Consider the following 16,687-nt stretch of genomic DNA (forward strand, 5'->3'; position numbering starts at 1 on the left):
GACCAGCATTTTTTGCGTAGCCTGGTGAACAATAACTTTTTCAGCTACAACTGTCGCGGCCAAGGGTCTGTATGGTTTCTCCGTTTGCACGACTGGAGGCTGGTGCTGGCTGCGAGAACTCAAAACCGATGACAATATGTACCAGGTATCAGTATAAAACACTTTCATATCAAACTTGACTTCACGGTTTGAAAACGGTTTAAAGTTCACTGTTGTAATCTTTAAAAAAATTATGGATCTACTTAAAAATCTCCGCTCTATGGTATCTACTTAAGAATATCTATCCCTGTGAATAAATACAGTAAACTAGCGCTAGAGTTTTGTATTGAGAGTTAAAATTTTGCTGCATTCTGATTGGTTGATACCAACTTAATCTACTTCTCAATCTCCCCCTTTTCTGAAAAGGGAGAGGGAGAAATTGCTAAATAGATCCAAATAATAACCAAAAGAAACAACAGGCGTTCTTCAAGTTTTAAGCTAGCTATACCAACATTGAAGTTATTATTGTTCAGACTTTTGCAAGAAGTGACGGACTATTCAGGCTCGGAGTTATTTTTTCCAAACAAATCCGAACTTTTAATTAGTTGTTTTTGGCATTTATTTTGACAATATTTGATTTTTTTTTTGAAATTGCTGACGCAAAATTAGAAGACTCAAAAAACCAAAAATTATTTTCTTAAGCTCTCTCTCAGATCGCTAATAGGGCCGCATTTAAAGGACCTCTTTAGGCCTGTTTTTGGAAAGTTTTGTATCCCAAAAAAATTGAGTTTCAGCGCAATTATCCTTCTAACAACGTCAGCCAAAAATACCACAAAGAACCTCCAAATCAGTACTAAAAGGATGGACATTTGGTGGTTAAGGCGTCCACCCCCAACCCCTTCCTACGTTTGCCTGCGATTTTCTTTATTAAGCTATAGGGGATTTCAATATGGGAAAAAATTAGTCATTTGAGATAACTATCACGCAATATATTTCGTCTTTATATTGCGTAAGCGGCGTCTTACATCATCCCATTTCCAAGAATATGCATATTGAAAATAAAGGGTTTTAAAGCATTTTAGTATTGTAATTCTCAAAGTGTGTAAGAGTTTTAAATTGTCAAGTTTTCTAAACATTATAATCTCCTATAATCAGTTGTACTTGATTATAGTTCATACAAACAAAAACATGTTTCAATCAATTATATTTGCCTATCACTTTTCGGTTCATCTGAAGACAACTTTAAATACGAATTAAAAATTTTGTAGAAATCCCTTAATATTAACTGAAAAAAGCCCGCGTTAGGTAAAAAACATTTCTACCAAAAATTGTCAATCGAAACCAATGCTCATCTTGAACAAATTGAGCCTTGTTTTATAAAAAGGGAGCTTGAGCAAACTTTAATCGAGAAAAAAACCAAAAAGTGAAAAAAATTTAAATTGATATGAAAGCTGCCACAGCATTTTTTGCGAATTTTCACATTAGCCAACGGCCATGAAAATCATAACTTAGAAGGAACTCAGATGCAAGGTTGAAGACAATAAGGGCAAGAATAAAGGATTATAATAAAATAAAATCTGTTAAAACGTTTCTTACATAACAAACGAAATATAAACAAGTGTGAAAACGATTAAAATAAATCGGAAAAAATTTAATAGTAGTCATTCATAGTAAATTGAAATATTTTATAATTGTTTATAAACCCTTATAAAATGAAAATGACCAAGTTAACGTCCCTCCCCCACCAAAAACTTTTTGGGGGGAGTATGTTAACTCGGCTCTAAGTTGGGATTTTTCAGCCAATCAGAATCGTTCATTTTACAAGTAGCGCTCAGCAAATTTAATTTAAATTAAGCGCTGGGGTGGAGGTCTATTTACTTGGTCTATTTGAAGGGGGGATGAAGTTAGTTCAACGAGAGAGATTATAGTCGATTATTGTTCGAAAATATAAACGATTTTTTTCATCATTTTTAGAAGGACTGGTGCAAAAGTTAGACAGTACTTGATTCTTAAGGTTCAAAACTGGATGTAAGATTGCAAATTGAGTTGCGGCAAGCAAGTTTTCTCTTGTTAACCCGGGTTGACCTCCATAGACCGAAATGCTAATCATACATTTTCATACACTTAGTCTGTGCAAAAATGCTAGTCATACAAATTTCATACATTTTTGCAAAATGAGTTTGATCGAACTTCAAAGGTATTTTATAATTGTTTTGGTATCGAAATTGGTATCTTTTCATTAAAAAAAGGAAAACAAATGGTATGAAAAAAATATATGGAAATTGTATGATTAGAATTTTAAAAAAAAAAATTTTTGTGAAAAAAAAAGCTTTGAACAATCAATTCAACTGCTGGCAAAAAATTTAAGCGTTTTTTGGGCTGCTACGAATAAAAACTTTGACTTTTTTTAATTTTTGTTTTCTGAAAAAAATAGTAGTCATATAATTTCCATATTGACATGGATGACTAGCATTTTTTTGATGGCGACGACAAAAAGTTTTCTAAGTATTTTTGAAATTGCCCCAAAAAAATTGCCCCAAAAATTGCCTCAACTGCGGGTATTTTTCCTGTAATTCAGGAATACTTATGCTATCCGATCCAATGCGAATATGATCCTTAACATAAGCTCGAAAAGAAAATGAAAAATCACTGTTATTCGTTTCGGCGGAAACTTGAAAACTCACTTGATGAGTTTTCATCACGCTCGTGGAATTGAATCCATTTATGGTGAGGTTAACGGGAGTGCCAAACAAATGGAGGCGTTTTACGAGATCGGCGGATACCCATGAGTGCGTGGAAGCACTATCGCAAAGAGCTAGGGCGTTAGTAATCGTCGCATCCGCAGAGACGGCGAGTGATGCAACTGGCAGGAGGCCTTTAGTTGACTCCTGGCTATGAATATAGCCGACGGCAGCGTTAGTCGATACATGTTTAGCGTTTGCGTTACCTGACGCCGGGGAACTTTTAGTATCCTTAGGAGGAAAAATTTTCTCCGCTCCATGTAAGAGCACGTTGTGTGTGCCTTCACAATCTGGCTTCGGGCACTTTCTGGCCTTGCTACAATTACGAAAACTGTGATTGCTCAGTAAACACGAAAAGCAACGTTTTTGTTTGGCTACATGTTTTGCTCGCTGCGTAGCGTTTTTCTCTTTGAGTGCGGCGCAATTCCAAAGAGCGTGTTGACCTTTACATACGGAACATGGAGGGCACTTTGGTTTTTCCTTAGTCTTATTACTTAAATTTGCGTTACTAGCACACACTTTCGTACCTATTTTTTGCTTAACTGGTTCTTCAGACTTACTCTTAGAATTGATCGTTTTTAGCCTCTCATGACCCTCCGCTTTTTCTTTAAGCCATTCGTTGAAATCTAGCAGAGTTGGTCTATGCCATTGACGTCTTACGGTTTGCATTGACCATGCCTCCTTAAGGTTCGGGGGAAGCTTACTCACAGCTTGATTCAGTAAGTTAACACTTTCCAGGTCGTCGTTAAAAGACAGGGACTTGAATACGGCAACAAGTCCAGAAATTGCAGAGGAAAATCCCATTACATTTTCCGAGTTATGCATTTTCAGCGGCGGAAAATTACTCAATTTATCTAGATGAGCCCCTACTACAGCATGCGGCTGTCCGAACTTTCTTTGAAGAGTTGCTAATGCGTTTTTATATAGTACTCCGCTATAGCTATACTCAGCGATTCCGGCTTTTGCTTTACCCACTACGAGCGTTTTCAGATAGGTAAGCTTTTCATCGTTACTGAGTATGGCTGAATCGACCGTCGATTTGAATTGCCCAAACCACTCATTCCAATTAAGTGGGTTGCCATCGAACTGGGTCAGCTTCCACTCAGGGAGATGATCTTTTCGGCTGTGCATGAGCATATTAACCAACTCTCGTGTCGAAAGTGGACGCTCGATGTCTGCACCAGGTGAATTATTGGGAGTTGGCTCTGTGTAACTCAAAGAGTTACCGTGACAATCAGGAACGAACGGTTGATTAGCATGTGAAGAATTTTCAGGCTGTGCAAAGAACACAGTCCCTCCACTTGTATAAGGAACAAAATTATTCGGAGGAACAATCGGAGTTACTGCGGAAAAAACAGTTGTCGAAGGAACGTAGTGCTGTTGAGTTGACATTAAAGGGGCAGCAACAGCTGGTCTCCACAAATTTATTATAAGGATTGTAGTGGTCACTTAAATAGTTATAACTACTAACGGGAACACCCATATGTTGTTGTGATGGGGCTACAGGTGCTTGGTAGCCAGCTACTATTGATCCTGCAGTGTGATGACTTAAAGAAACCTGATTAACTGCTGTTGATGCAGGAACGAACGGTGCTACACCAGAAGGAACTTCTGCAGATGTTGTCGGAGCAAAATAATTTTCAGAAATTACCGGGACTAATGACCCTGTGTTTGGGTTGCCTAGCACCGGATGAGTGGACAGAAAAGTTTGCTGAGTCAAATTATTAGAAACAGGTTGAATGACCTGCTGTAACCCTACTGGATTGTTAACGGAAACCTGCGATCGGACCCAATTCGACAAATTATGTTGTTGTTCGTGAATGTGCTTACTGTAAAACATGTTTCAACCAATTATATTTGCCTATCACTTTTCGGTTCATCTGAAGACAACTTTAAATACGAATTAAAAATTTTGTAGAAATCCCTTAATATTAACTGAAAAAAGCCCGCGTTAGGAAAAAAACATTTCTACCAAAAATTGTCAATCGAAACCAATGCTCATCTTGAACAAATTGAGCCTTGTTTTATAAAAAGGGCGCTTGAGCAAACTTTAATCGAGAAAAAAACCAAAAAGTGAAAAAAATTTAAATTGATATGAAAGCTGCCACAGCATTTTTTTGCGAATTTTCACATTAGCCAACGGCCATGAAAATCATAACTTAGAAGGAACTCAGATGCAAGGTTGAAGACAATAAGGGCAAGAATAAAGGATTATAATAAAATAAAATCTGTTAAAACGTTTCTTACATAACAAACGAAATATAAACAAGTGTGAAAACGATTAAAATAAATCGGAAAAAATTTAATAGTAGTCATTCATAGTAAATTGAAATATTTTATAATTGTTTATAAACCCTTATAAAATGAAAATGACCAAGTTAACGTCCCTCCCCCACCAAAAACTTTTTGGGGGGAGTATGTTAACTCGGCTCTAAGTTGGGATTTTTCAGCCAATCAGAATCGTTCATTTTACAAGTAGCGCTCAGCAAATTGAGTTTAAATTAAGCGCTGGGGTGGAGGTCTATTTACTTGGTCTATTTGAAGGGGGGATGAAGTTAGTTCAACGAGAGATTATAGTCGATTATTGTTCGAAAATATAAACGATTTTTTTCATCATTTTTAGAAGGACTGGTGCAAAAGTTAGACAGTACTTGATTCTTAAGGTTCAAAACTGGATGTAAGATTGCAAATTGAGTTGCGGCAAGCAAGTTTTCTCTTGTTAACCCGGGTTGACCTCCATAGACCGAAATGCTAATCATACATTTTCATACACTTAGTCTGTGCAAAAATGCTAGTCATACAAATTTCATACATTTTTGCAAAATGAGTTTGATCGAACTTCAAAGGTATTTTATAGTTGTTTTGGTATCGAAATTGGTATCTTTTCATTAAAAAATTGAAAACAAATGGTATGAAAAAAAATGCTAACCATACAATTTCCATATATGGAAATTGTATGATTAGAATTTTTAAAAAAAAAAATTTTGTGAAAAAAAAAAGCTTTGAACAATCAATTCAACTGCTGGCAAAACATTTAAGCGTTTTTTGGGCTGCTACGAATAAAAACTTTGACTTTTTTTAATTTTTGTTTTCTGAAAAAAATAGTAGTCATATAATTTCCATATTGACACGGATGACTAGCATTTTTTTGATGGCGACGACAAAAATTTTTCTAAGTATTTTTGAAATTGCCCCAAAAAAATTGCCCCAAAAATTGCCTCAACTGCGGGTATTTTTCCTGTAATTTAGGAATACTTATGCTATCCGATCCAATGCGAATATGATCCTTAACATAAGCTCGAAAAGAAAATGAAAAATCACTGTTATTCGTTTCGGCGGAAACTTGAAAACTCACTTGATGAGTTTTCATCACGCTCGTGGAATTGAATCCATTTATGGTGAGGTTAACGGGAGTGCCAACCAAATGGAGGCGTTTTACGAGATCGGCGGATACCCATGAGTGCGTGGAAGCACTATCGCAAAGAGCTAGGGCGTTAGTAATCGTCGCATCCGCAGAGACGGCGAATGATGCAACTGGCAGGAGGCCTTTAGTTGACTCCTGGCTATGAATATAGCCGACGGCAGCGTTAGTCGATACATGTTTAGCGTTTGCGTTACCTGACGCCGGGGAACTTTTAGTATCCTTAGGAGGAAAAATTTTCTCCGCTCCATGTAAGAGCACGTTGTGTGTGCTTTCACAATCTGGCTTGGGGCACTTTCTGGCCTTGCTACAATTACGAAAACTGTGATTGCTCAGTAAACATGAAAAGCAAAGTTTTTGTTTGGCTACATGTTTTGCTCGCTGCGTAGCGTTTTTCTCTTTGAATGCGGCGCAATTCCAAAGAGCGTGTTGACCTTTACATACGGAACATGGAGGGTACTTTGGTTTTTCCTTAGTCTTATTACTTAAATTTGCGTTACTAGCACACACTTTCGTACCTATTTTTGCTTAACTGGTTCTTCAGACTTACTCTTAGAATTGATCGTTTTTAGCCTCTCATGACCCTCCGCTTTTTCTTTAAGCCATTCGTTGAAATCTAGCAGAGTTGGTCTATGCCATTGACGTCTTACGGTTTGCATTGACCATGCCTCCTTAAGGTTCGGGGGAAGCTTACTCACAGCTTGATTCAGTAAGTTAACACTTTCCAGGTCGTCGTTAAAAGACAGGGACTTGAATACGGCAACAAGTCCAGAAATTGCAGAGGAAAATCCCATTACATTTTCCGAGTTATGCATTTTCAGCGGCGGAAAATTACTCAATTTATCTAGATGAGCCCCTACTACAGCATGCGGCTGTCCGAACTTTCTTTGAAGAGTTGCTAATGCGTTTTTATATAGTACTCCGCTATAGCTATACTCAGCGATTCCGGCTTTTGCTTTACCCACTACGAGCGTTTTCAGATAGGTAAGCTTTTCATCGTTACTGAGTATGGCTGAATCGACCGTCGATTTGAATTGCCCAAACCACTCATTCCAATTAAGTGGGTTGCCATCGAACTGGGTCAGCTTCCACTCAGGGAGATGATCTTTTCGGCTGTGCATGAGCATATTAACCAACTCTCGTGTCGAAAGTGGACGCTCGATGTCTGCACCAGGTGAATTATTGGGAGTTGGCTCTGTGTAACTCAAAGAGTTACCGTGACAATCAGGAACGAACGGTTGATTAGCATGTGAAGAATTTTCAGGCTGTGCAAAGAACACAGTCCCTCCACTTGTATAAGGAACAAAATTATTCGGAGGAACAATCGGAGTTACTGCGGAAAAAACAGTTGTCGAAGGAACGTAGTGCTGTTGAGTTGACATTAAAGAGGCAGCAACAGCTGGTCTCCACAAATTTATTATAAGGATTGTAGTGGTCACTTAAATAGTTATAACTACTAACGGGAACACCCATATGTTGTTGTGATGGGGCTACAGGTGCTTGGTAGCCAGCTACTATTGATCCTGCAGTGTGATGACTTAAAGAAACCTGATTAACTGCTGTTGATGCAGGAACGAACGGTGCTACACCAGAAGGAACTTCTGCAGATGTTGTCGGAGCAAAATAATTTTCAGAAGTTACCGGGACTAATGACCCTGTGTTTGGGTTGCCTAGCACCGGATGAGTGGACAGAAAAGTTTGCTGAGTCAAATTATTAGAAACAGGTTGAATGACCTGCTGTAACCCTACTGGATTGTTAACGGAAACCTGCGATCGGACCCAATTCGACAAATTATGTTGTTGTTCGTGAATGTGCTTACTGTAAAACAATCCCGGATCACTAGAAGCTGCCTGGCCATTATTCACTCCTGTAAAACTTGATGAGACCAAGTAATTTGTTGATGCAGGATAAGTTGCCTCAGGAGCTGTTGAACAAACGTGCTGCTCTTGATTGGGAACTACCACAGCATTAGGCTGATTGTGGTCGACAGATTCGACCCAGTGACGCGTACGATCCTTTTCGTCTATTGTTAGTTGTGGAGAGATTCGAGTTAAACCACTTTCCTCAGCATTCTCGCTGATTTCCGACAACTCAACTTCTCACTCAAGCCCTTTCAACTCATTTTCTGCCAGTTTTTTCCTGTGTTCTTCAGCCAATTCTTCCAATTCTAAACGGCTTTGTTGTTCTTTCAGTCTTAATGATACCTTTGCCTGCCTCTCAAGTTCCTCTTGTTGTTTCTTTAAAATCATTAAATCGCGCTTTTTATCAGAAAGTGTTTTCGACGGAGCGGCGGTATAACTAGATTTCTGTGAACCCGATTGCTGATGTCGGCTGCTTCGATGCGACAACTTAGAGCGGGTATCTGTTTTATGCGACTGGGGTTTTTCACTTTTTTCAGAACGACGAGAAACTTTTGAGCTGCTATCTATTTTGTCCGGCTCTGTTACTGCCTCAAAACTTGTTTTATATGTGATAGCTTCCTGCAGAACTTTATCGTTGCTTTGAGTCAACTTATGAAGCCACATATCCTGTGCCGGTATCAATTCGTCGGGATTGGCACTTTTTGCAGCCATATCAATCAACTCAGTATTTATCTCGACCGCTTGTTCTATATAGTTCCTACATTTTTCAATATAAGTATCAATTTTTGAGCAACGACTCTGACTCTCTATGTGGCATTTATAATTATTTCGTGGCATTTATAAAGTTCGTTTTCGAGATTGCTACGTTTCTCGAACAACTTCTTAATTTTCTTTTGAAACTTAACTTCCATGCTTAATAATTTCAGAAATAAACGACTCTCAGAAAATACTGTATTTTCACTCAAGTAAATCCACAAAGTATTTTTACCTGGCGTTAAAGTTAAAGCTTAAACCGGGCTTTGTGAAACAAGTCGCTTTCACGCGCTTTTGAGACAGCGCGGATAGTATACGGAGCGCGTGGTCTAGAGAACTAGCTCCTAGAATGAATACCATATACTTAAGAGACCTATGCGACGGCTACGTTACGCTAAAGTACCAATTGGGTGGGAAATAAGTAGGTCGGTTGAACTCCGACAACGCACACGGAGTAAACCTGAGGATGAAAGAATTCAACTTAACTCACTTAATATCACCGTACCTGACCACTTAATATTAGTCTCGCGCAACGAAGTCAATACTCGGACGGGATGAAACGGTTTATATTTACTCGAAGCGAACTGGCTTTCAGTTTCACCAATGTGGGTGCGGGATCAGGCAAATTGGTTAAGTTCGAACAACACACGCGGAAAAAACCTGAGGATGAAAAAACTCAACTTTATTTGCCTGATATTTCGCTACCAGACCACTTACCATAAGGTTGGTGTCAAGTTACAGCACAGTTTCGCAGAATTATGGGGACGTTTTGAGGAACTTTTGGCTATTTTTTACTTTTTTCCCAAAATTTTTCGGAAAATTTTGGTCAGCAGGTTCGAGTCGTAAACCAATCCAAAAAACTAGTCTAGTACCCCTTGTCTATGATCCAATTTTTTGGATTTTCAATCCGTTCACAATTACCCAAAAATTTGTGGTATCGGGAAAATTACCACTTGTAGCTTGCTTTGAGTTGGGATACAAAATAAGGCATCGTATGTAATTTTATTGCAAAGAATGGTTTATAAAAACTAGATTACGGGTAATTTTCCTGTAATTCCGATAGTTTTTTTTTCAACCGCAAATTGATTTTCGTATTCAAACAAACATCTTTTGAAAAACAACTTTTGCAAAAAAAAATTTAATTTTTTGTGTGTATAACGTAGTCCTGGATATACTAATATTGGATTTTTTCTCATTTTCTCTTCATAATTTTATCAAAAACGCTTAAAACTCCTCTTTCCTTAGTATGACATGTTTTTGTATGCCTTGATCAATGTCTGGTAATTTAGAAATTCAAATTTTAGAAATAATCATCTTTGAAAATTATTGCCAAAATTTAAAAGTTCATTACTTTTGTTATATTATTTGTCTGAAACAGAAGTAACACATATCAGACTGTTTGCAATGCATTTTTAATGCGAGACCGCCAAACCGTTGGTTACTACGTTTGAGTAATCAAGGTTTATGTCATTTGTGTTCGGTCACGAACACAGCCAAAAATTTTTGAGAAATTAAAATGTAACAAATCAATATTTTTGTTTTATGGAAAAATGCTAGTCATACAACTTCCATATTTGAAAAAATACTAATCATAGACCTTTCATGCAATTTTCTGTACGTATGGAATTGTATGGAAAGTGTATGACTAGCATTTTTCCATATATGGAAATTGTATGACTAGTATTTTTGGTCATCCCGGGAATACGTTACCAATCAAAATATATCATTTTACTTGCACCAGCTTTAGTGGGAATAAATTGATTAATTTCAAAATGAAAGCAAGAACGCTCGCCTCAGTTTTGAGAGAGCTCAAGAAAATCATATTTGGCGACCTTCAATTTTTTTTCAAAAATGCCTTTCCCTCGAGGATGAATCGAAAAAGAAAACAAAAACCTTCAAATACAAAAAACGATGCTAAAATTTTTTATGAATCCTTTCCACGCATAAAAAATTAAATACAAAGTGATTTCTTTCGCATATAGCGAAGTATTAAGTAGAATAAATTGCATGCTTCAATCTAATTTGGAACGATTTCTAAGAAGAGCAAGTTGCCATTCACGCTCCAATTTGATCAGAAGTAAGAAGTCTTATTAAATTTGAGCTTCAGATAACAATATTTTTTGATGATATACTGAAAAGGCCGTCAAAAATGCCTAGTCAAACTTAGTCTTAAGAAAAAATCACCCCCACTACAAATATTTCATCTTTTCCTTCGAAAGTCGGATAAAGAAAATCTTCATTGGTTTTTAATAGTTGATTGTCCTCGCTTTTATTCACCCTCAAATGTGTGATTCAAATTTGCTAAAGTTATACTCAAAGGCGATACTAGAAACTGATGCAAGTTTGACCGTTCATCCCATTTTCCCCCTAAAACTGTTCTTCTGCTTCTAACAATTGACTGGTTAAAAAACCTCATGCGATTGTCGAAAATAGGATTTTATGGAGTATCTATTGGAAAATGAACGTTAGTAAGAGATGCTGATATATGTTTAGGATGGATGGACACCTCCTAACGACGCTGGTTTCTGGCAGACGTTCGCAGGTAAGTTTTTTCAAAACCCGATGAAAACAGGGCTATTTTAACGCCCACCTACAAAGCAGTTTGTGTCGGAGGACGTTAACCTAATCTCTAGTTTCCCTCTGAACCCAGTTTTTGATCCAATTTTGATGTAAAAGGCAAATTAGGTCTTGATAATTTGACGCGAGACGCTTAACATCCCTTTGTCTTTTTAGAAACGTGTGGTTGGATTAAAAAAAGATCAAAATGAACAAAAAATGATTATTTTTGGTACATTTTTTAACGATCATTTAACTGGTTTTTTTTAGCAATTTTTCTAAGTTTTAATTAGCAGCTGTATATACGAGTATTATTTTTTTAAAGTTGTGGTTTGGTTTTAAAAAAATTATTGGGGTTTAATACCTTGTTGATTTAACCCATGTCCAAAATACCACCTGGTTTTGGACAAGAAATTCGATATATAAGTCGAGCACAGTCAAAACATACCCAACTTTGGTCGGCCGAGAAAGTCGAAACATAAATCGAACGCAGTCGAAAAATACCCAATTTTGGTCAAGAAAGTCAAAACATATGTCAAGCCTAGTCAAAAAACACCCAAAATTGGTTTAAAAAAAGTAGAAAAACTAGTCGAGCAGAGTCAAATCATCCGATTTCAGACGAGAAAGTTGACTCATAAGTCGAGCAAAATCGATACATAAGTCGAGCACATTCGAAACTGTTTTGGCCGAGAAAGTCGAAGCATAGGTAGAAGACAGTCGCAGAGCAGAATAGTTAATTTGGTAGAATGTTATAGTATAGAATGACAAGGGGTAATATTTTACAATAGGTGGTACATTTTCAGGTGGTTAGATTGAAAAAAGATAAAAATGAACAAAAAATGATTACTTTGGTTCATTTTTTAACAATCATTTCATTGGTTTTTTAGCAATTTTCTAAGTTTTATTTAGCATTTGTATATACGAGTATTATTTTTTTAAACTTGTGGTTTGGTTTTTAAAAAACTATTGGGGTATAATACCTTGTTGATTTAACCAATGTCCAAAATACCACCTGGTTTTGGACAAGAAATTCGATATATAAGTCGAGCACAGTCAAAACATACCCAACTTTGGTCGGCCGAGAAAGTCGAAACATAAATCGAACGCAGTCGAAAAATACCCAATTTTGGTCAAGAAAGTCAAAACATATGTCAAGCCTAGTCAAAAAACACCCAAAATTGGTTTAAAAAAAGTAGAAAAACTAGTCGAGCAGAGTCAAATCATCCGATTTCAGACGAGAAAGTTGACTCATAAGTCGAGCAAAATCGATACATAAGTCGAGCACATTCGAAACTGTTTTGGCCGAGAAAGTCGAAGCATAGGTAGAAGACAGTCGCAGAGCAGAATAGTTAATTTGGTAGAATGTTATAGTATAGAATGACAAGGGGTAATATTTTACAATAGGTGGTACATTTTCAGGTGGTTAGATTGAAAAAAGATAAAAATGAACAAAAAATGATTACTTTGGTTCATTTTTTAACAACCATTTCATTGGTTTTTTAGCAATTTGCTAAGTTTTATTTAGCATTTGTATATACGAGTATTATTTTTTTAAAATTGTGGTTTGGTTTTTAAAAAACTATTGGGGTTTAATACCTTGTTGATTTAACCAATGTCCAAAATACCACCTGGTTTCGGACAAGAAAGTCGATATATAAGTCGAGCACAGTCAAAACGTACCCAACTTTGGTCGGCCGAGAAAGTCGAAACATAAATCGAACGCAGTCAAAAAATACCCAATTTTGGTCAAGAAAGTCAAAACATATGTCAAGCCTAGTCAAAAAACATCCAAAATTGGTTTAAAAAAAGTAGAAAAACTAGTCGAGCAGAGTCAAATCATCCAATTTCAGACGAGAAAGTTGACTCATAAGTCGAGCAAAATTGATACATAAGTTGAGCACATTCGAAACTGTTTTGGCCGAGAAAGTCGAAGCATAGGTAGAAGACAGTCGCAGAGCAGAATAGTTAATTTGGTAGAATGTTATAGTATAGAATGACAAGGGGTAATATTTTACAATAGGTGGTACATTTTCAGGTGGTTAGATTGAAAAAAGATAAAAATGAACAAAAAATGATTACTTTGGTTCATTTTTTAACAACCATTTCATTGGTTTTTTAGCAATTTTCTAAGTTTTATTTAGCATTTGTATATACGAGTATTATTTTTTTAAAGTTGTGGTTTGGTTTTAAAAAAATTATTGGGGTTTAATACCTTGTTGATTTAACCCATGTCCAAAATACCACCTGGTTTTGGACAAGAAATTCGATATATAAGTCGAGCACAGTCAAAACATACCCAACTTTGGTCGGCCGAGAAAGTCGAAACATAAATCGAACGCAGTCGAGAAATACCCAATTTTGGTCAAGAAAGTCAAAACTTATGTCAAGCCTAGTCAAAAAACACCCAAAATTGGTTTAAAAAAAGTAGAAAAACTAGTCGAGCAGAGTCAAATCATCCGATTTCAGACGAGAAAGTTGACTCATAAGTCGAGCAAAATCGATACATAAGTCGAGCACATTCGAAACTGTTTTGGCCGAGAAAGTCGAAGCATAGGTAGAAGACAGTCGCAGAGCAGAATAGTTAATTTGGTAGAATGTTATAGTATAGAATGACAAGGGGTAATATTTTACAATGGGTGGTACATTTTCAGGTGGTTAGATTGAAAAAAGATAAAAATGAACAAAAAATGATTACTTTGGTTCATTTTTTAGCAATCATTTCATTGGTTTTTTAGCAATTTTCTAAGTTTTATTTAGCATTTGTATATACGAGTATTGTTTTTTTAAAGTTGTGGTTTGGTTTTAAAAAAATTATTGGGGTTTAATACCTTGTTGATTTAACCCATGTCCAAAATACCACCTGGTTTTGGACAAGAAATTCGATATATAAGTCGAGCACAGTCAAAACATACCCAACTTTGGTCGGCCGAGAAAGTCGAAACATAAATCGAACGCAGTCGAAAAATACCCAATTTTGGTCAAGAAAGTCAAAACATATGTCAAGCCTAGTCAAAAAACACCCGAATTTGGTTTAAAAAAAGTAGAAAAACTAGTCGAGCAGAGTCAAATCATCCGATTTCAGACGAGAAAGTTGACTCATAAGTCGAGCAAAATCGATACATAAGTCGAGCACATTCGAAACTGTTTTGGCCGAGAAAGTCGAAGCATAGGTAGAAGACAGTCGCAGAGCAGAATAGTTAATTTGGTAGAATGTTATAGTATAGAATGACAAGGGGTAATATTTTACAATAGGTGGTACATTTTTATGGTTGAGAAAGTCAAAGCATAGGTAGAAGACAGTCGCAGAGCAGATTAGTTAATTTGACAGAATGTTATAGTATAGAATGACAAGGGGTAATATTTTACAATAGTTGGCAATTTTAAAATAACTAGCCGCATGGCTCTTTGTTATACTTCGAACGGTATTTGTAATTTTTTTTTCAAAAGGCAAATTTTTTGGTAAAAGAATTGTAAAATTTAAACATTTGAATAACATTTCATTTGACTAGAGTAATGTCATTACAAAATCTTATTAGCATGTACATTTAATTGAGAATGAAATGAGTATATTATGCAGTAGTCTACGAATTTAGTACATTCACTATTCTCAAATAGTTCTAAAAATTACCACCTTTTGAAACATATCACCTTACAGATACATGAGAGAGAGTATAGTGTCCTGCTACTTTGAGTTAGCCATAGTTGAAAAGTTTTCTCAAGCCACATAGGTAACGCGTTGCAACAGTTGTTGCCATGAGAAGCTGACCCTCCATTCATATTCAAGCCCAAGAACGTGAAATTTTTTCAAATGGTTTTACTCTCGGGTTGACCAAAACTTCCTATCATACAATTTCCATATATGAGAAACTTCTTGTCATACAATTTCATACAATTCCATACGTACAGAAAATTGTATGAAATCTCTATGATTAGCATTTTTCCATATATGAAATTTGTATGATAAGTGTTTTTCCATAAACCAAAAATTTGATTTTTTGTTTCTTAATTTAATTTTTGAAAAGTTTTGGGTTGTGATTGTAACCGAACACAAGTGACAAAAACCCTGGTTTACTCAAAGCACAAAAGGTTGAACGGTCTTGCATTCACAATGGAAAAATGACCTGAGATGTCTTAGAGATGTCTTTCACAAATGATTTAACGAAAGTAACAAACTTTTAAAATTTGGCAAAACTTTTCAACGATGATTTAAATTATCAGAATTTGATCAAGGCATACATAAAAACGCCATACAAAAAATAGTATTTTTCAGCGTTTTTGAGAAAAGATATACAGCGAAAAGAAAAAAAATCAACATTATTGTATCCAGGACTACTTATGCATGCAAGAAAGTTTTTATATTGGAAAATGTTTGCTTGCGTACAAAATTCGATGTGCAGTTAAAGAAAAAACAAAAAACAATTGGGGTCTTTCAAAAAATATTTGACAAATTTTTCTGTCGCTATCAAAAAAATGCTAGTCATACAATTTCCATATATGGGAATTATATGGTAGGCATTTTTTTTTCAAAAACGAAAACCTCTGTTTTTTATCACCAGACTGTTTTATCTTGTTCAAATAGCCGCAGAAACTAGTTGGAAAATATTTTTAATTATTTTTTGAAATTGGATGAAAATTGTATGAATTTTTCCATACATTTGATGTATAGAAATGTATGATAAGCATTTTCGGTGTATGGAGTTCAACCCGGGATAAAAGTCATAAATTCCCTAGTCGATCAAGGAAGGATATCTTGGACGATTTTGCAAATGAGGGTTTCCTTGGCATGTCTTGCAAGATAGAGGTTTTCTTGCAAAGTCTTATAAGAGTGAGGTTATCTTGCAAGAATCTTGCAAGATTCTTAAAAGATCTTGCAAGACAAACTTCTGGAAAAAGATATTAAAAATCATTCCAAAAAACACTATGAAGATCCAGTTTGAGAACGGTAACCAAAAAAATTAAGCTTATGTTTGGTTAAACGAATAAATTGACCAAGTTTTTAGAAAACTCGTTTATTTGCTCAGTTTTTTTGCTTGCGTAAGGTCAAAGGTTTCAGATTGTGGTTATAATTTTTGCATTTTTATTAAGAACTCCAAAAACTTTTTTTAAGGGAAAACTTTTTTAGTTTTGCAATTCTAGCGATTGTTTTGATTTTTTGTCATTTAAGTCTAATTTTTCATTAAAAGAGTCAATCATTCTGGGATATTTTATATTTTCTGTTCTTATAAGAACAATAATAAAAGTTGTTCAGTTATTATGCGGATACTTTTTTTGTCTTTTGTTTGGTCTTTAAGTGTTACACCTAAGTAGTATAGAAATACAACACTGGGATCGTTGGGTGTGACCCCTGCAGGGATCATTGGGTGTAGATTATACC

The 16,687-nt window shown here is 35.9% G+C and overlaps 1 protein-coding gene across 2 annotated transcripts in view; it reads left to right on the forward strand.

Moving 5' to 3' along the window:
* LOC134843862 (uncharacterized) overlaps positions 1–16,687 on the forward strand; it is a 146,584-nt gene that overhangs the window by 83,126 nt on the left and 46,771 nt on the right. For both annotated transcript variants that reach the window (XM_063860173.1, XM_063860174.1), the window contains exons 5-6: positions 45–145; positions 11,251–11,299. In XM_063860173.1, the coding sequence (XP_063716243.1) occupies positions 45–145; positions 11,251–11,299 (150 nt within the window). The remainder of the gene's footprint in view (positions 1–44; positions 146–11,250; positions 11,300–16,687) is intronic.

The sequence above is a fragment of the Symsagittifera roscoffensis genome, chromosome 4 (assembly GCF_963678635.1).
Source record: "Symsagittifera roscoffensis chromosome 4, txSymRosc1.1, whole genome shotgun sequence".
Taxonomy (NCBI): Eukaryota; Metazoa; Xenacoelomorpha; order Acoela; family Convolutidae; genus Symsagittifera; species Symsagittifera roscoffensis.